Source organism: Pseudophryne corroboree, chromosome 9 (genome assembly GCF_028390025.1).
Source record: "Pseudophryne corroboree isolate aPseCor3 chromosome 9, aPseCor3.hap2, whole genome shotgun sequence".
In the NCBI taxonomy this organism is placed as follows: Eukaryota; Metazoa; Chordata; class Amphibia; order Anura; family Myobatrachidae; genus Pseudophryne; species Pseudophryne corroboree.
In genome coordinates this window covers 262,809,949-262,830,428 of record NC_086452.1, presented here as the reverse complement: position 1 = coordinate 262,830,428, position 20,480 = coordinate 262,809,949, and the positions used below count along the sequence as shown (strand labels likewise).

The following is a 20,480-nucleotide window of genomic DNA, read 5'->3' as shown; positions in this document are numbered from 1 at the left end:
TAGCGTTGTTGGCAATCTTCATTCCGGGAGTAGACAACTGGAAAGCAGATTTTCTCAGCAGACACGACCTGCACCCAGGGGAATGGGGCCTCCACCCGGAGGTGTTCCAGTGGCTGACACGTCGGTGAGGGTATCCACAAATCGACATGATGGCCTCTCGACTCAAAAAGAAGCTCAAGCGATATTGTTCCAGGTCGTGGGACCCACAGGCTGTAGCGGTCGATGACCTTAGAACTCCGTAGGTCTGCTGGCTGGTGTACTTGTTTCCTCCTATTCCTCTGATCACAAGAATTCTCAAAATATATAGGGAAAGCGTTCAAGCAATTTTCATTGCTCCGGACTGGCCGCGAAGGGCCTGGTATGCGGCTCTTCTCGAGATGCTGATCGAAGATCCGTGGCCTCTGCCTCTTCGAGAGGATCTTCTGCAACAGGGACCGTGCATTTATCAAGACTTACCACAGCTATGTTTGACGGCATGGTAGTTGAATAGCTAATTCTAGCCAGGAGAGGGATTCCTGACAAGGTCATCCCGACTATGATCCAAGCCAGGAAAGGGGTAACGTCAAAACATTACCAACGTATCTGGAAGAAATATGTCTCTTGGTGTGAGAGCAGACAATATTCTACGGTGGAATTTCATCTGGGACGTTTCCTGTTTTTTCTGCAGTCGAGAGTTGATGTGGGCCTACGTCTAGGCTCCATAAAAGTTCAGATTTCGGCCTTGTCTATTTTCTTTCAGAAACAATTGGCTTCTCTCCCTGAGGTCCAGACATTCTTGAAAGGTGTTCTTCATATCCAACCTCCCTTTGTGCCTCCCACGGCACCTTGGGATCTCAATTTGGTTCTGCATTTCCTCCAGTCAGACTGGTTTGAACCATTACAGGAGTTAGACGTAAAGTATCTTACGTGGAAGTCCGTCACGCTGTTGGCCTTGGCTTCAGCAAGGCGCATGTCGGAGCTGGGGGCGTAGTCTCACGAAAGCCCCTACTTGATTTTCCATGAGGACAGAGCTGAACTTAGGACTCGTCCATAGTTCCTTCCTAAGGTGGTGTCGGCGTTTCACATAAATCAGCCAATTGTGGTTCCGGTTGTTACTAACGCCTCTGCTACTTCAACGTCTTTGGATGTTGTAAGGGCTTTGAAGGTATATGTAAAGCGAACTGCTCGTCACAGGAAATTGGACTCGCTGTTCGTTCTTTATGATGCCAATAAGATAGGGTGTCCTGCTTCAAAGCAGTCAATTGTACGCTGGATCAGGCTCACTATCCAGCATGCTTATTCCACGGCAGGTTTGCCAATTCCGAAATCTGTACAGGCCCACTCTACAAGGTTGGTGGGTTCCTCTTGGGCGGCTGCCCGAAGTGTCTCAGCATTACAACTCTGCCAAGCAGCTACTTGTTCGGGTTTGAAAACGTTTGCCAAGTTTTACCAGTTCGATACCTTGGTCTCGAAAGACCTTCAGTTTGGTTAATCTGTTCTGCAGGAACCTTAGCACTCTCCCACCCGGTTTGGGAGCTTTGGTACTTCCGCATGGTACTAAATGGATTCCCAGTATCCCCTAGGACATAAGAGAATATAGGATTTATCTAACGTCCTTGAGGATGCTGGGACTCCGTAAGGACCATGGGGAATAGACGGGCTCCGCAGGAGATAGGGCACTTTAAGAAAGCTTTGGATTCTGGGTGTGCACTGGCTCCTCCCTCTATGCCCCTCCTCCAGACCTCAGTTTTACACTGTGCCCAGAGCGAGATGGGTGCACTGCAGGGAGCTCCCTGAGTTCTCTGCCTAGAAAGCATTTTTGTTTGGATTTTTTCTACATTTTTACAGGGAGCACTGCTGGCAACAGGCTCCCTGCATCGAGGGACTGAGGAGAGAGGGGCAGACCTTCTTGTCTAAGATAGGCTCTGCTTCCTCGGCTACTGGACACCATTAGCTCCAGAGGGGGTGAACACAGGTTCTTACTGGGCGTCCACCCTCAGAGCCGCGCCGCCGTTCTCCTCACAGAGCCAGAAGAAACGAAGTCAGAAGACGTCTCAGGCAGCAGAAGCCTTCAGAGCTTCACTGAGGTAACGCACAGCACCGCAGCTGTGCGTCATTGCTCCCATACACCTCACATACTCCGGTCACTGTAAGGGTGCAGGGCGTAGGGGGGGGGCGCCCTGGGCAGCAATATTACACCTCTCTTATGGCAAAAAGTATATATACATGTACAGGTGGCACTGTACATGTATATAAAAGAGCCCCCGCCATATTTTAGTAAGTTTCAGCGGGACAGAAGCCCGTTGCCGAGGGGGCCGGGCTTCTCCCTCAGCACTCACCAGCGCCATTTTCTCTCCACAGCACCGCTGAGAGGAAGCTCCCCGGACTCTCCCCTGCTTGACACACGGTGAAGAGGGTTTTAAAGTAGAGGGGGGGCACATATTTGGCGATTATACATTACAGCAGCGCTACTGGGTAAACATTCTGTGGTTTTTTCCTGGGTTATATAGCGCTGGGGTGTGTGCTGGCATTCTCTCTCTCTGTCTCTCCAAAGGGTCTAGGGGGGAACCTGTCTTCAGATAAGAGATTCCCTGTGTGTGTGGAGTGTGTCGGTACGTGTGTGTCGACATGTCTGCGGTAAAAGGCTCTCCGAAGGAAGAGATGGAGCAAATTTGTGTGGCTGCGTGGTCTCTCCATCGACAACGTCGACACCTGATTGGATATGTGAAATTAAGTGCTAAGATGACCTTATTACAAAAGATTAGAGAACAGACAGGGAATCTACCCATGTCTGCCCCTATGTCACAGAGACCTTCAGAGTCTCACAACACTTACTATCCAAAATAATAGGCACTGTTATCGACACGGAGTCTGACTCCAGTGTCGACTACGATAATGCAAAGTACAGCCAAGACTGGCAGAAAAGTATTCAATATATGATTATTGTAATAAAAGATGTTTTGCATATCACTGATGACTCATCTGTCCCTGACACAAGGGTACACATGTTTAACGGGAAGAAAGCTGAGGTAAATTTCCCTCCTCTCATGAAGGAAAAGACTGGGAATCTCCAGACAAGAAGCTGCAGCTTCCCAAAAAGAATTCTCAGGGAATATCCTTTCCCTAATGGGGCCAGGATAAGATGGGAATCTTCCCCTAGGGTGTACAAGGCATTGACACGTTTACCCAAAAAGGTAGTGCTGACTTAACAGCTATCCTCAGGGATCCTGCAGATAGCATGCAGTAAAAGTACTTTGAAGTCCATTTACACACATTCTGGTACACTACTCAGACCAGCGATTGTGTCGGCATGGGTTTATAGCGCTGTAGCAGCGTAGTCAGATACCTTATCAGCGGTGGTTTAACCCCTAGATAAGGATGCCATGTTATTGTCCCTAGTATATAGATATATATATATATATATATATTTATTTATATGTAAAAGATGTCTTTTATATATATATATATATATATATAAGACATGCCCAAAGAGACGTTAGTCTACTGGGTTCTAGAGTCAACGCTATGTCGATTTCTGCTAGACTTGTCCTGTGGAACATGCAATGGACAGGTGATGCCGACTAAAAGAGGCATATGGAGGGTTTACCTCACAAGGCTGAGGAATTGTGTGGAGAAGGGCTCTCGGACCTGGTCCCCACAGCTATAGCTGGTAATTCTGATCTTTTACCTTATATTCCATCACAGACTAAGAAGGCACGACATTATCAAATGCAGTCCTTTCGGTCGCAGAATAACAAGTAAGTATGAGGAGCGTCCTTCCTTGCCAGAGGTAAGGGCACGGGGCACAGCTAGTTCCCAGGAACAGAAGTCCTCCCCGGCCTCTACTACATCCACCGCAGGATTCGGGAGCTCCTCTAAGGGAGTCAGTCCCAGGGGGAGCACGTCTTTGACTCTTCAGCCACATCTGAGTTCACTCACAGGTTGATCCCGGGGCAATAAAAATTGTTCTCAGGGTTACAAAGGAATTCGAAAGGTGCCTCCTCGCCGGTTTTCCTTATCGGACCTACCGGCTTCTCCCCCAGCAGGGGAGTTATATTAAATACAATTCACACATTGTATCTCCAACAGGTGGTGCTCAAGGTTCTCCTCCTGCAACAAGGAAGGGGCTATTACTCAACCTTGGCTGTAGTCCCTAATACGTACGGTTCGGTCAGACCTATTTAAAATTAAAACCTCTGAACCTATACTGGAAAAGGTTCAAATTTAAGGTGGAATCGCTCAGAGCGATCATGGCCAGCCTGGAAATGGGGGATTTGATGGTGTATCTAGACATAAAGGCTGCATACCTTCATGTTCCCATTTATCCACCCCATCAGGCGTACCTGAGAATTGCGGTACAGTATTGTCATTACCAATTTCAGGGTAATGGGCGGAAATGATGGTGCTCCTACGCAAGCTAGGAGTCACAGTTATCCCATACTTGGATGATCTCCTATAAGGCAAGATCAAAAGAGCAGTTGTTGAACAGCGTGTCACTTTCGCTGAAGGTGTCACAGCAACACGGCTAGTTTCTCAATATCCCGAAGTCACAGTTGGTTCCTATGACTAGTCTGCCCTTCTTGGGTATGATTCTGGATACGGATCAGAAAGGGGTTTACCTTCAGAGAGAGAAGGCCCAGGAACTCATGACTCTGGTCAGGAACTTATTGAAACCAAGACAGGTGTCGGCATCACTGCACCAGAGTCCGGGGAAAATCATTCCCTTCGGCAGGTTCCATGCGAGGTCTTTCAAATGGGACCAATGGACAAGTGGTCCGGGTCACATCTACAGATTCATCAGTTGATCACCCTCTCCCCCAGGGCCAGGGTATCTCTCCTGTGGTGGCTGCAGGGTGCTCACCTTCTATAGGGCCGCAGGTTCGGCATTCAGGACTGGATCCTGGTGACCACAGACGCGAGCCTCCGAGGTTGGGGAGCAGTCACATAGGGAAAAATAAAATGTCCAAGGTCTTTGGTCAAGTCAAGAGACTTGTCTTCACTTCTTGGAACTAAGGGCCATATACAACGCCCTACGTCAGGCGGAGACCCTACTTCGCGACCAACCGGTTCTGATCCAGTCAGACAACGTCACCGCAGTAGCTCATGTAAACCGCCAAGGCGGCACAAGGAGCAGAGTGGCGATGGCGGAAGCCACCAGAATTCTTCGCTGGGCAGAGAATCATGTGAGCGCACTGTCAGCAGTGTTCATTCCGGGAGTGGACGACTGGGAAGCAGACTTCCTCAGCGGACACGACCTACGTCCTGGAGAGTGGGGACTTCATCAGAAAGTCTTAGCACAGATTGCAATTCGGTGGAGACTGCCACTGATAGACATGATGGCATCCCGCCTCAACACAAAGCCGCAGAGTTATTGCGCCAGGTCAGGAGACCCTCAGGCAGTAATCTGTGGACGCCCTAGTGACACCGTGGGTGTTCCGGTCGGTCTCTGTGTTTACTCCTCTTCCTCTCATACCCATGGTGTTGAGGATAATAAGAAAATGAGGAGTGAGACCAATTCTCATTGTTCCAGATTGGACACGGAGGACCTGGTATCCAGATCTGCAGGAAATGCTCACAGAGAATCCGTGGCCTCTTCCTCTAAGACAGGACCTGCTGCAGCAGGAGCCCTGTCTGTTCCAAGACTTACCGCGGCTGCGTTTGACGGCATGGCGGTTCAACACAGGATCCTAGCGGTAATGGGTATTCCGGAGGAGGTCATTCCTACCCTAATTAAGGCTAGGAAGGAAGTGACATTGAAATATTATCACTGAATATGGCGAAAATATGTTTCCTGATGTGAGGCCAGGAATGCTCTAATGGAGGAATTCCTTTTGGGCCGTCTGCTTCACTTCCTTCAAACTGGAGCGAACTTGGGGCTGAAATTAGGATCGATAAAGGTTCAAATTTCGGCCTTATCCATTTTCTTCTAAAAAGAATTGGCTTCTCTTCCTGAAGTACAAACGTTTGTGTAGGGAGTACTGCATTTTTAGCCTCCTTTTGTACCGCCGGTGGCGCCTTTGGACCTTAACGTGGTGTTACGGTTCCTTAAGTCACATTGGTTTGAACCACTTAAGTCAGTGGTGTTGAAATATTTCACCTGGAAGGTGGTCATGTTAGCCTTGGCTTCGGCTAGGCGAGTTTCGGAATTGGAGGCTTTTCTCACTAAAAGCCCTATCTGATTGTCCATATGGATAGAGCGAAATTGCGGACCCGTCCTCAATTCCTGCCAAAGGTGGTCTCATCCTTTCATATGAACCAACCTATTGTCGTGCCTGTGGCTACGCGTGACTTGGAGGATTCAGAGTCCCTTGATGTGGTCACGGCTTTGAAAATTTACGTGGCCAGAACGGCTAGGATCTGCAAAACAGAAGCACTGTTTGTCCTGTATACAGCCAACAAGGTTGGCGGCCCTGCTTCAAAGCAGACTATTGCTCGCTGGATCTGTAACACGATTCAGCTGGCGCATTCTACGGCAGGATTGCCGTTACCTAAATCGGTTTAGGCCCATTCCACTAGGAAGGTGGGCTCTTCTTGGGCGGCTGCCCGGGGTGTCTCGGCATTACAACTTTGCCGAGTCGCGACTTGGTCGGGTTCAAACACTTTTGCTAAATTCTACAAGTTTGATACCCTGGTTGATGAGGACCTAATGTTTGCTCATTCGGTGCTGCAGAGGGGTCTCGGCACTACAGCTGTGCCGAGCTGCTACTTGGTCGGGGTCAAATACCTTTGCAAAGTTCTGTTAGTTTGATACCCTGGCTGAGGAGGACCTCCTGTTTGCTCAATTCGGTGCTGCAGAGTCATCCGCACTCTCCCACCCGTTTGGGAGCTTTGGTATAATCCCCATGGTCCTTACGGAGTCCCAGCATCCTCAAGGACGTTAGAGAAAATAAGATTTTACTTACCGGTAAATCTATTTCTCGTAGTCCGTAGAGGATGCTGGGCGCCCGTCCCAAGTGCGGACTTCTTCTGCAAGACTTGTATATAGGAGGTCATTCCGAGTTGTTCGCTCGCAAGGCGATTTTAGCAGAGTTGCTCACGCTAAGCCGCCGCCTACTGGGAGTGAATCTTCGCATCTTAAAATTGCGAACGAAGTATTCGCAATATTGCGATTACACACCTCGTAGCAGTTTCTGAGTAGCTTCAGACTTACTCGGCATCTGCGATCAGTTCAGTGCTTGTCGTTCCTGGTTTGACGTCACAAACACTCCCAGCGTTCGCCCAGACACTCCTCCGTTTCTCCGGCCACTCCTGCGTTTTTTCCGGAAACGGTAGCTTTTTTTCCCACACGCCCATAAAACGGCCTGTTTCCGCCCTGTAACACCCATTTCCTGTCAATCACATTACGATCGCCAGGACGATGAAAAAGCCGTGAGTAAAATTACTATGTGCATAGCAAATTTACTTGGCGCAGTCGCAGTGCGGACATTGCGCATGCGCATTAAGCGGAAAATCGCTGCGATGTGAAGATTTTTACCGAGCGAACAACTCGGAATGAGGGCCATAGTTATTGCTTACATAAGGGTTATGTTATAGTTTATCGGTTGAACCGAGGCTATGTTGTTGTTCATACTGTTAACTGGGTAGTTTATCACAAGTTATACGGTGTGATTGGTGTGGCTGGTATGGATCTCGCCCTTAGATTTACAAAAATCCTTCCTCGTACTGTCCATCTTCTCTGGGCACAGTTTCCCTAACTGAGGTCTGGAGGAGGGGCATAGAGGGAGGAGCCAGTGCACACCCAGAATCCAAAGCTTTCTTAAAGTGCCCTATCTCCTGCGGAGCCCGTCTATTCCCCATGGTCCTTACGGAGTCCCAGCATCCTCTACGGACTACGAGAAATAGATTTACCGGTAAGTAAAATCTTATTTTCTCTGACGTCCTAAGTGGATGCTGGGACTCCGTAAGGACCATGGGGAACAGCGGCTCCGCAGGAGACTGGGCACAACTAAAGAAAGCTTTAGGACTACCTGGTGTGCACTGGCTCCTCCCTCTATGACCCTCCTCCAGACCTCAGTTAGAATCTTGTGCCTGGCTGAGCTGGATGCACACTAGGGGCTCTCCTGAGCTCCTAGAAAAGAAAGTATATTTTAGGTTTTTTTATTTTCAGTGAGATCTGCTGGCAACAGACTCACTGCTACGAGGGACTAAGGGGAGAAGAAGCGAACCTACCTGCTTGCAGCTAGCTTTGGCTTCTTAGGCTACTGGACACCATTAGCTCCAGAGGGATCGAACACAGGGCCCGACCTCGATCGTCCGGTCCCAGAGCCGCGCCGCCGTCCCCCTTACAGAGCCAGAAGCAAGAAGATGGTCCTGAAAATCGGCGGCAGAAGACTTCGGTCTTCAACAAGGTAGCGCACAGCACTGCAGCTGTGCGCCATTGCTCCTCATGCACACCTCACACTCCGGTCACTGATGGGTGCAGGGCACTGGGGGGGGGGGGGGGGCCCTGAGCAGCAATATTAACACCTTGGCTGGCAAAAAAATCACATTATATAGTCCTAGAGGCTATATATGTGAAAAATACCCCTGCCAGAGATCCATAAAAAAGCGGGAGAAGTCAGCCGAAAAAGGGGCGGGGCTATCTCCCTCAGCACACTGGCGCCATTTTCCCTCACAGCTCCGCTGGAAGGATCGCTCCCAGGCTCTCCCCTGCAGTTTCCAGACTACATAGGGTAAAAAAGAGAGGGGGGCACTAAATTTAGGCGCAATATTGTGTATACAAGCAGCTATTGGGAAAATCACTCAGTTACAGTGTTAATCCCTGTGTATATATAGCGCTCTGGTGTGTGCTGGCATACTCTCTCTCGTTCTCCCCAAAGGGCTTTGTGGGGTCCTGTCCTCAGTCAGAGCATTCCCTGTGTGTGTGCGGTGTGTCGGTACGGCTGTGTCGACATGTTTGATGAGGAGGCTTATGTGGAGGCGGAGCAGATGCCGATAAATGTGATGTCACCCCCTGCGGGGCCGACACCTGAGTGGATGGATAGGTGGAAGGTATTAACCGACAGTGTCAACTCCTTACATAAAAGGCTGGATGACGTAACAGCTGTGGGACAGCCGGCTTCTCAGCCCGCGCCTGCCCAGGCGTCTCAAAGGCCATCAGGGGCTCAAAAACGCCCGCTACCTCAGATGGCAGACACAGATGTCGACACAGAGTCTGACTCCAGTAACGACGAGGTCGAGACATATACACAATCCACTAGGTACATCCGTTGCATGATCTCGGCAATGAAAAATGTGTTACACATTTCTGACATTAACCCAAGTACCACAAAAAAGGGGTTTTATGTTTGGGGAGAAAAAGCAGCCAGTGTTTTGTTCCCCCATCAGATGAGTGAATGAAGTGTGTGAAGAAGCGTGGGTTCCCCCGATAAGAAACTGGTAATTTCTAAAAAGTTACTGATGGCGTACCCTTTCCCGCCAGAGGATAGGTCACGTTGGGAGATATCCCCTAGGGTGGATAAGGCGCTCACACGTTTGTCAAAAAAGGTGGCACTGCCGTCTTAGGATACGGCCACTTTGAAGGAGCCTGCTGATAAAAAGCAGGAGGCTATCCTGAAGTCTGTATATACACACTCAGGTACTATATTGAGACCTGCAATTGCCTCAGCATGGATAGTGTTGCTACAGCGTGGTCTATTACCCTGTCAGGACAGGGATACTATTTTGCTAGCCATAGAGCATATTAAAGACGTCGTCTTATATATGAGGGATGCACAGAGGGATATTTGTCGGCTGGCATCCAGAATTAATGCAATGTCCATTCTGCCAGGAGGGTATTAGGGACCCGGCAGTGGACAGGCGATGCTGACTTTAGAAGGCACATGAAGATTCTGCCTTATAAGGGTGAGGAATTGTTTGGGGATGGTCTCTGGGACCTCGTATCCACAGCAACAGCTGGGAAAGAAAATTTTTTACCTCAGGTTTCCTCACAGCCTAAGAAAGCACCGTATTATCAGGTACAGTTCTTTCGGCTTCAGAAAAGCAAGCGGGTCAAAGGCGCTTCCTTTCTGCACAGAGAGAAGGGAAGAGGGAAAAAGCTGCACCAGACAGTCAGTTCCCAGGATCAAAAATCTTCACCTGCTTCCTCTGAGTCCACCGCATGACGCTGGGGCTCCACAGGTGGAGCCAGGTGCGGTGGGGGCGCGTCTTGGGAACTTCAGCGACCAGTGGGCTCGCTCACAGGTGGATCCCTGGGTTCTGCAAGTAGTATCACTGGGATACAAGCTGGAGTTCGAGGCGACTCCCCCTCGCCGTTACCTCAAATCAGCCTTGCCTGCTGCCCTCGAGGGGAGGTAGTACTGGCGGCAATTCACAAGCTGTACTCCAGCAGGTGATAATCAAGGTACCCCTCCTTCAACAAGGCCGGGGTTACTATTCCACAATGGTTGTGGTACCGAAACCAGACTGTTCGGTGAGACCCATTCTAAAATTTAAATCCTTGAACACTTATATACGAAGGTTCAAGTTCAAAATGGAATCGCTCAGGGCGGTTATTGCAAGCCTGGACGAAGGGGATTACATGGTATCACTGGACATCAAGGATGCTTACCTGCATGTCCCCATTTACCCTCCTCACCAGGAGTACCTCAAAATTGTGGTACAGGACTGTCATTACCAATTCCAGACGTTGCCGTTGGTCTGTCCCCGGCACCGAGGGTATTTACCAAGGTAATGGCCGAAATGATGATACTCCTTCGAAAAAAGGGAGTTATAATTATCCCGTACTTGGACGATCTCCTTATAAAGGCGAGGTCCAGGGAGCAGTTGTTGGTCGGAGTAGCACTATCTCGTGAAGTGCTACAACAGCACGGCTGGAATCTGAATATTCCAAAGTCGCAGCTGGTTCCTACGACGCGTCTGCTGATATTGGGCATGTTTCTGGACACAGAACAGAAGAAGGTGTTTCTCCCGGAGGAGAAGGCCAAGGAGTTGTCATCTCTGGTCAGAGACCTCCTGAAACCAATACAGGTGTCGGTGCATCAATGCACGCAAGTCCTGGGAAAGATGGTAGCTTCTTACGAAGAAATTCCATTCGGCAGGTTCCATGCAAGGATTTTCCAGTGGGATCTGTTGGACAAGTGGTCCGGGTCGCATCTTCAGATGCATCGGCTGATAACCCTGTCTCCAAGGGCCAGGGTGTCGCTGTTGTGGTGGCTGCAGAGTGCTCATCTTCTAGAGGGCCGCAGATTCGGAATACAGGACTGGGTCCTGGTGACCACGGATGCCAGCCTTCGAGGCTGGGGGGCAGTCACACAGGGAAGAAACTTCCAAGGACTATGGTCGAGTCAGGAGACTTCCCTACACATAAATATTCTGGAACTAAAGGCCATTCACAATGCCCTAAGTCAGGCTAGATCCCCTGCTTCAACACCAGCCGGTGCTGATCCAGTCAGACAACATCACGGCGGTCGCCATGTAAACCAACAGGGCAGCACAAGAAGCAGTATGGCGATGGCAGAAGCCACAAGGGTTTTCCGATGGGCGGAAAATCATGTGTTAGCACTGTCAGCAGTGTTCATTCCCGGAGTGGACAACTGGGAAGCAGACTTTCTCAGCAGGCACGACCTCCACCCGGGTGAGTGGGGACTTCATCCAGAAGTATTCCAAATGATTGTACACCATTGGGAAAGGCCACAGGTGGACATGATGGCGTCCCGCCTCAACAAAAAGCTAAAAAGATATTGCGCCAGGTCAAGTGACCCTCAGGCGATAGCTGTGGACGCTCTGGTAACACCGTGGGGGTACCAGTCGGTGTATGTGTTCCCTCCTCTGCCTCTCATACCCAAGGTACTGAAAATAATAATAAGGAGAGGAGTAAGAACTATACTCGTGGTTCCGGATTGGCCAAGAAGAGCTTGGTACCCAGAACTTCAAAAAATGATCTCAGAGGACCCATGGCCTCTGCCGCTCAGGCAGGACCTGCTGCAGCAGGGGCCCTGTCTGTTCCAAGACTTACCGCGGCTGCGTTTGACGGCATGGCGGTTGAACGCCGGATCCTGAAGGAAAAGGGCATTCCGGAGGAAGTCATCCCTACGCTGATTAAAGCTAGGAAAGAAGTGACCGCAAACCATTATCACCGCATATGGCGAAAATATGTTGCGTGGTGTGAGGCCAGGAAGGCCCAACGGAGGAATTTCAGTTGGGCCGTTTTCTGCACTTCCTACAGTCAGGGGTGACTATGGGCCTAAAATTGGGTTCCATTAAGGTCCAGATTTCGGCTCTGTCGATTTTCTTCCAGAAAGAACTGGCTTCACTGCCTGATGTTCAGACATTTGTTAAGGGAGTGCTGCATATTCAGCCCCCTTTTGTGCCTCCAGTGGCACCTTGGGATCACAACGTGGTGTTGGATTTCCTAAAGTCACATTGGTTTGAGCCACTAAAAACCGTGGATTTGAAATATCTCACGTGGAAAGTGGTCATGCTGTTGGCCTTGGCTTCGGCCAGGCGTGTGTCAGAATTGGCGGCTTTGTCATATAAAAGCCCTTATCTGATTTTCCATATGGATAGGGCAGAATTGAGGACTCGTCCCCAGTTTCTCCCTAAGGTGGTATCAGCTTTTCATTTGAACCAACCTATTGTAGTGCCTGCGGCTACTAAGGACTTGGAGGATTCCAAGTTGTTGGACGTAGTCATGGCCCTCAAAATCTATGTTTCCAGGACGGCTGGAGTCAGGAAAACTGACTCGCTATTTATCCTGTATGCACCCAACAAGCTGGGTGCTCCTGCTTCAAAGCAGACTATTGCTCGCTGGATTTGTAGTACGATTCAGCTTGCACATTCTGCGGCTGGACTGCCGCATCCTAGATCAGTGAATCCCATTCCACGAGGAAGGTGGGCTCTTCTTGGGCGGCTACCCGAGGGGTCTCGGCTTTACAACTTTGCCGAGCAGCTACTTGGTCGGGGTCAAACACATTTGCTAAATTTTACAAGTTTGATACCCTGGCTGAGGAGGACCTAGAGTTTGCTCATTCGGTGCTGCAGAGTCATCCGCACTCTCCCGCCCGTTTGGGAGCTTTGGTATAATCCCCATGGTCCTTACGGAGTCCCAGCATCCACTTAGGACGTCAGAGAAAATAAGATTTTACTCACCGGTAAATCTATTTCTCGTAGTCCGTAGTGGATGCTGGGCGCCCATCCCAAGTGCGGATTGTCTGCAATACTTGTATATAGTTATTGTTAACTAAAGGGTTATTGTTGAGCCATCCGTTGAGAGGCTCAGTTATATTTTATACTGTTAACTGGGTATAGTATCACGAGTTATACGGTGTGATTGGTGTGGCTGGTATGAGTCTTACCCGGGATTCAAAATCCTTCCTTATTGTGTCAGCTCTTCCGGGCACAGTATCCTAACTGAGGTCTGGAGGAGGGTCATAGAGGGAGAAGCCAGTGCACACCAGGTAGTCCTAAAGCTTTCTTTAGTTGTGCCCAGTCTCCTGCGGAGCCGCTATTCCCCATGGTCCTTACGTAGTCCCAGCATCCACTACGAACTACGAGAAATAGATTTACCGGTGAGTAAAATCTTATTTTTAATTACCTACTGGTAAATCCTTTTCTCGTAGTGCGTAGGAGATACTGGGTGCCCACCCTGTGCTTCGTACTTCCTGCATGGTTACTTGTTTACGTTTGGTTCAGCTGGTGCTGTCCCTGTTTTCAAGTTTGGTTAGCATGGCTTTCCTCTTGTTATGGTTGTGCTGGTTCGAAATCTCACCACTTTCCTTATCTATTTCCTTCTCTCAAAGTATGTCCGTCTCCTCTGGCACAGTTTCCTAGACTGATTCTGGTAGGAGGGGCATAGAGGGAGGAGCCAGCACACGTTATCAAACTTTTATAGTGCCCATGGCTCCAAGTGGACCCGTCTATACCCCATGGTACTAAATGGATTCCCAGTATCCCCTACGCACTACGAGAAAAAGATTTACCGGTAGGTAATTAAAATCCTTTTTTTTTTTCCTTTCTTTTTTTACGTTAGTGTGGTTATTTCACAGTATTTGTTTTGCAGGTGCACTAGAAGTTGTAGATGCCAGGGCATGCTAGTGCTTGTAGTTCTATAAGCACTGGCATAACCAAACAGTCTAGAGCTCCTGGGATCATTGGTGTCTTTGCAAAAATGCAGATAAAGTAGCTATCTTTAAACAACAACCACTGAAGGGGGGTGAGGGGAGGAGCCTGAGTAAGTTCAGCACAGGGTTGCTTTTGCTCATGGTTCCAGGGGTACATCACCTGCAACAGATACACCTCCTGACAGACCTATGGCCTACTGTCATGACCTTTAAATACAAGTACATGGACATGTCTTCGCTGTATTTTCCCTATTAGGGTGCATCGAACACCCCATGAATTTTTAAAAGTAATAAAAATGATTTGTCCCCATGCTACATTTTTTAGAATTGTTAAGGATATATTGCATACAAATTTTGAGGAATCTGAGATGATATTTATGTGGACCACCATGACCCTGAAGATTAAAGATTTCTATTTATTTTAAATGCAATAACACTTGTTTTAACTTCTCTGATACAAGGACTTAAAACAATTTAGTAGATTAATGATAAAGTGATTTATTCATTGTTAACAACTAAACAAAGAGATATAAGCAGAATTAGTGACGGAACAGTGAACAACATGTTACAGTTGGCTTATTGCAAAGTAGAAACTCTCTTATTGCTGGCCGCTGGGCTTACGTAAGTTTGGTCTCTTTTTGCGATCATCTTCAACTACTTGGAGTACATTTTGATAGTGCGCTTCCTTCTTAGCCGATGATAAGAAGTCTGAACTAAGCTTGACACCACGTTCAGCACAATCATTGACAACATTCAATGCTTGAATATTGGTTTGTGAATTCTGATAAGCATCAGATTCTTTCCATTCACCAGTGTCTTTCGTAAGAAAATCACTGTTTAGCTGAAGAATGTTAAACATAAACCATGAATCTATTTCTGATGTGACAAATCTGAAAAAGAAATAATGATTTGATTAATGTTTTGTGATTTGGATGGGAACAGCCACGATAGGCCCATGAGGCTTTATGCTGTTCCCTTTCTTTGTTATGTTCTTAAATCAATGTAAGACACACATTCATGGCACACATAGAAAAGTTGGCTTCATTTTGCTAAAGTTAGTTGTTTTGTAAAATACAATACACGTGCTTTAGTACCAAGATACAGACAATTTTTGGGTGTGGAGGTGGACCACCTAAGTCAAATCGTACATCCAGAAAAATTTGCACAGTTGTTTCTATGCTAAAAAGGAACATTTTAAGAATAGGGACAGCAAGCATTCCGAATGTCGGGGCGTTTGATGCACCCTATGTGAAACCTCCAACCCACATTCCATACTCCTCACTTATGGAGTTGCAAGCCAGGAATACCCAAATTGTATACTATGAATGCAGGAATATGCATTTTGGCCATGTATACATAAAGTGAATATTGTTTCACCACAGGAGAGCCATCAGTATGTTTGCAACAGGAGAAGGACTTCTGACCCAGAAGGACAGGCTAACAGAGGATGGCTTGCAGGAAGTTTTCGAGACCAACGTGTTTGGCCATTTTGTACTGGTAACAATAGACTTTTTGCCATATTTATCCTTTGGAACGTATAACTTTCTTTTGTTGTTAGTTACAACTTTTTAGTAGACTTGTGTCATTATTCAGCCATAAATATTCTTACCTTGCTTCTGCGCCCTCACACTGTACTGCTTGCTGCTTTGTAATGCCCCAGATCTTCCTTTCTAAGCACAACAACTGCAAAGGACCGATATTTGCTTCCGTGTGATTCCTATACATATTGCCTATGGCCTTTATGTGCACTGGTCATAGTGCTAGTAGCCAAACAGTCTGTATAGGGAGTGTGTGTTTATGCATAGTGGAAGATTCAAATACAGGCGATCTACCTGTTTGTGCTGCTCCATTACAGCAGCATGCTTTCTGTGTAAGCAGAAATCCACTAGAGGGACACATGTCTGGCAACAGCTTGTAGGTAAATAAGTGGCTCGATGGTCTATATGTTTTTTTTTTTCTTATTTTGGTCTTATGTGGCATTCTTGACTGCTGTGTTTGGTGTAGATCAGGGTTTCTCCACTTCGGTTATCATATACAGATGGAGCCTCGCTCATCTATAGCATCTATGGCGTTTGCCCCTATCACGGAGTCGCCGTGTGCCCGGTCGCAAGGCAGCATGTTTTGTTGCAGGGTGGCGCATAGAGCTTAGAGAGGTATATGGCGTTACCGGTGAGTGTAATACCAGTGATCATCCACGAGATGTCGCTTTGAAAATCACCATTGCAGGTGCGTGAGATTAGCAGAGCTACCCAGCAAAAATAACAGCACACTCACGCCAGGTATCTCTTGATCTCTAAGTGCATGCGCAATGCTAACATGCTTTACAAATGAATATCCATTATTCAAGTCTGCAAGTTCCCAGTCTTCTTCAGCAACTTTTAACAAGCTCCCAAGTCTTCATTCTTCATTGTTCTTCAGTTACGATAATTAGGCATTCATTCTTCATTCTTCGAGTCTAAAATCTTCAATATCCTCTGTCCACGCTGTACAAGCATTAATTCTGTAGTCTTAAAGTCGGCTCATCTTTTAATTCTGAAGTATATGAGAGAGACTACATTCGGCCTCCTCGTTTCCTTCCTGCAGGGACATCCACTTTGTCAGTTGACGCCTACTTGTCGGAGCCCCATCCTCAGCCCATTATGACAGTAAGCAATAGCCCTATAGATCCAACAGGTGAGCAAGCATCTGGGGTGGATACCACTACAGATATTTTGTGTCGTCTGCGCAAGCAGGAATCCACGCAAATGCAGCTGGTGCAGTTTATGCAGAATATGTCTGCCTGCTTGAATACACCTCATGCTGCTATAACTACACCCCAAGTTTCCACCCCTGTTGATTCGCGTCCTGTGTCGTCCGCTCCAGTACCCGTTCTGTGTTTCTCGGTTACAGTTTGGTGGAAATCCGAAGTTATGCTGGAAATTTCTTAATCAGTGTGAAATTCAATTTGAGTTGCAGTCCGCTAGCTTTCCCTGTGCCCTGACAAAAATTGCAAACATCATTTCTCTTACGTCCTAGAGGATGCTGGGGACTCCGTAAGGACCATGGGGAATAGATGGGCTCAGCAGGAGACATGGGCACTAAAAAGAACTTTAGGTATGGGTGTGCCCTGGCTCCTCCCTCTATGCCCCTCCTCCAGACCTCAGTTTAATACTGTGCCCAGAGGAGACTGGGTGCACTACAGGGAGCTCTCCTGAGCTTCCTGTAAAAAAAGTATTTTGTTAGGTTTTTTATTTTCAGGGAGACCTGCTGGCAACAGGCTCCCTGCATCGTGGGACTGAGGAGAGAGAAGCAGACCTACTTAAATGTTAGGCTCTGCTTCTTAGGCTACTGGACACCATTAGCTCCAGAGGGAGTCAGAACGCAGATCTCCCCTAGCGGTTCGTCCCGGAGCCGCGCCGCCATCCTCCTCGCAGAGCCGGAAGATAGAAGCCGGGTGAGTATAGGAAGGCAGAAGACTTCAAAGGCGGCAGAAGATCTTCAGTGAGGTAACGCGCAGCGGTAACGCTGCGTGCCGTTGCTCCCACGGACACACACACAGCGGACACTGTTGGATGCAGGGCGCGGGGGGGGAGGGGGGCGTCCTGGGCAGCAATGTGGACCTCGACACTGGCAATAGGTACATACACAATTTTTAGTATTAATTCAGACCCCCGCCAGTTTAAAGAAAGCGGGACCGAAGCCCGCCACTGAGGGGGCGGGGCTTCTCCCTCAGCACTCACCAGCGCCATTTTCTCCACAAGCACACGCTGAGAAGCTGGCTCCCCAGACTCTCCCCTGCTGATCACCGGTGACAGAGGGTTTTAAAGAAGGGGGGGGCACATAATTTGGCGCAGTAAATAGCGCTGTATCTGGGTAATATTTTTTCTTTTCCCATGGTTATTGGCACTGGGTGTGTGCTGGCAGACTCTCTCTCTGTCTCTCCAAAGGGCCTTTTGGGGGAACTGTCTCCAGATAGAGTTTTCCGTGAGTGAGTGGTGTGTCAGTATGTGCGTGTCGGCATGTCTGAAGCGGAAGGCTCTCCTAGGGATGAGGTGGAGCGTATGAGTGTGGTGTCTCCGTCGGCAACGCCGACACATGACTGGATGGATATGTGGAATATTTTAAATGCAAATGTTAATTTATTGCACAAACGTTTGGACAAAGCAGAATCCAGGGACAGTACAAAGGGTCATACCCTGCCTTTCCCTACATCACAGGGGCCTTCTGGGTCTCAAAAACGCCCACTTTCCCCGGTAGTTGACACAGATACCGACACGGATTCTGAATCCAGTGTCGATTATGATGATGCGAGGTTGCAGCCAAAATTGGCAAAGAGTATTCATTATATGATTATTGCTATAAAGGATGTGCTGCATATTATAGATGACCCCGCGGTGCCTAATCTGAAAATCCACATGTTTAAAGAAAAGAAGCCTGAGGTTACTTTTCCACCTTCTTTTGAATTAAATGAGTTATTTGAAAGTGCTTGGGAAACTCCAGACAAGAAGCTACAGATTCCCAAAAGGATTCTTATGGCATATCCTTTCCCGATCAAGGACAGGATACGGTGGGAATCATCCCCAAGGGTGGATAAAGCGTTGACGCGCCTTTCCAAAAAGGTGGCGCTGCCTTCGCAGGATACTGCTGCCCTCAGGGATCCTGCTGATCGCAAGCAAGAAACTACCTTAAAGTCAATTTACACGCATACCGGTACATTACTCAGACCGGCAATAGCGTTGGCTTGGGTTTGTAGCGCTGTACTAGCGTGGACAGATACTTTATCTACTGATATGGATACGATGGATAGGGATTCTATCTTATTGACCCTGGGTCATATTAAGGATGCAGTCCTTTATATGAGAGAGGCTCAGAGGGATATAGGCATACTGGGGTCCAGAGCGAATGCTATGGCAGTTTCTTCCTAGGCGAGCACTGTGGACCCGACAGTGGTCGGGTGATGCCGACTCAAAGCGGCATATGGAGGTTTTACCTTACAAGGGTGAGGAGTTGTTTGGGGAAGGTCTTGCGGACCTAGTTTCCACAGCTACTGCAGGTAAATCAACCTTTTTACCTTATGTTTCCTCACAGCCTAAGAAAACGCCACATTATCAGATGCAGTCCTTTCGGCCGCATAAATCCAAGAGGGCTCGGGGATCTTCCTTTCTTGCCAGAGGTAAGGGCAAGGGGAAAAAGCTGCCAACTACAGCCAGTTCCCAGGATCAAAAGTCCTCCCCGGCCTCTAAAATCCACAGCATGACGCTGGGGCTCCGCGGGTGGAGTCCACTCCGGGGGGGGGGGGCACGTCTTCGTCTTTTCAGCCAGGTCTGGATTCATTCTCAGGTGGACCCCTGGGCAATAGACATTGTTTCCCGGGGGTACCAGCTGGAATTCGAAGAAGTGCCCCCTCGCCGGTTTTTCAAATCGGCACTGCCGACTTCTTCCCCAGAGAGGGAGTTAGTTTTGGCAGCAATTCAAAAATTGTGTCTCCAACAAGTGGTGGTCAAGGTTACCCTGCTGCAGCAGGGGATGGGCTATTACTCAACCCTGTTTGAGGTCCCGAAACCGGACGGTTCGGTCAGACCCATTCTAAATTTAAAATCCTTAAACCTATACTTAAAGAGGTTCATGTTCAAGATGGAGTCGCTCAGGGCGGTCAATGCAAGTCTGGAAGAGGGAGATTATTTGGTGTCTCTAGACATAAATGATGCATACCTTCATGTCCCCATTTATCAACCTCATCAGACGTTCCTGAGATTTGTGGTGGAGGATTGTCACTACCAATTTCAGACGTTGCTGTTTGGGCTGTCCACGGCCCCGAGAATTTTTACCAAATTAATGGCGGAGATGATGGTGCTCCTGCGCAAGCAGGGAGTCACAATTATCCCGTACTTGGACGATTTCCTGATAAAAGCGAGATCGAGAGAACAGTTGCTCCCTGAGAGTGTTACAACAACACGGTTGGATTCTGAACCTGCCAAAGTCACAGTTAGTTCCAACAACCAGATTGCCTTTCTTAGGCATGATTCTGGACACGGAACAAAAAAGGGTCTTTCTCCCAACGGAAAAGGCCCAGGAACTGCAGGACTTGGTCAGGGACCTCTTGAAGCCAGACAGGATGTCGGTACATCACTGCACGCGAGTGCTGGGAAAAATGGTGGCGTCTTACGAGGCCATTCCATTCGGCAGGTTCCATGCCAGAAGATTTCAGTGGGACCTTCTGGACAAGTGGTCCGGGTCACATCTACAGATTCATCAGATGATCCGCCTGTCCCCCAGGGCCAGGGTATCTCTCCTGTGGTGGCTGCAGAGTGCTCACCTTCTAGAGGGTCGCAGGTTCGGAATCCAGGACTTGGTTCTGGTGACCACGGACGCGAGCCTCCGAGGATGGGGAGCAGTCACACAGGGAAGAAACTTCCAGAGTCTGTGGTCAAGCCAGGAGGCTTGTCTACACATCAACATTCT

At 48.4% G+C, this 20,480-nt stretch overlaps 1 protein-coding gene across 3 annotated transcripts in view; it reads left to right on the top strand.

The window, feature by feature from the left end:
• HSD17B7 (hydroxysteroid 17-beta dehydrogenase 7) overlaps window positions 1-20,480 on the top strand; it is a 224,339-nt gene that overhangs the window by 98,722 nt on the left and 105,137 nt on the right. For all 3 annotated transcript variants that reach the window (XM_063940267.1, XM_063940266.1, XM_063940265.1), the window contains exon 4: window positions 15,422-15,536. In XM_063940267.1, the coding sequence (XP_063796337.1) occupies window positions 15,422-15,536 (115 nt within the window). The remainder of the gene's footprint in view (window positions 1-15,421; window positions 15,537-20,480) is intronic.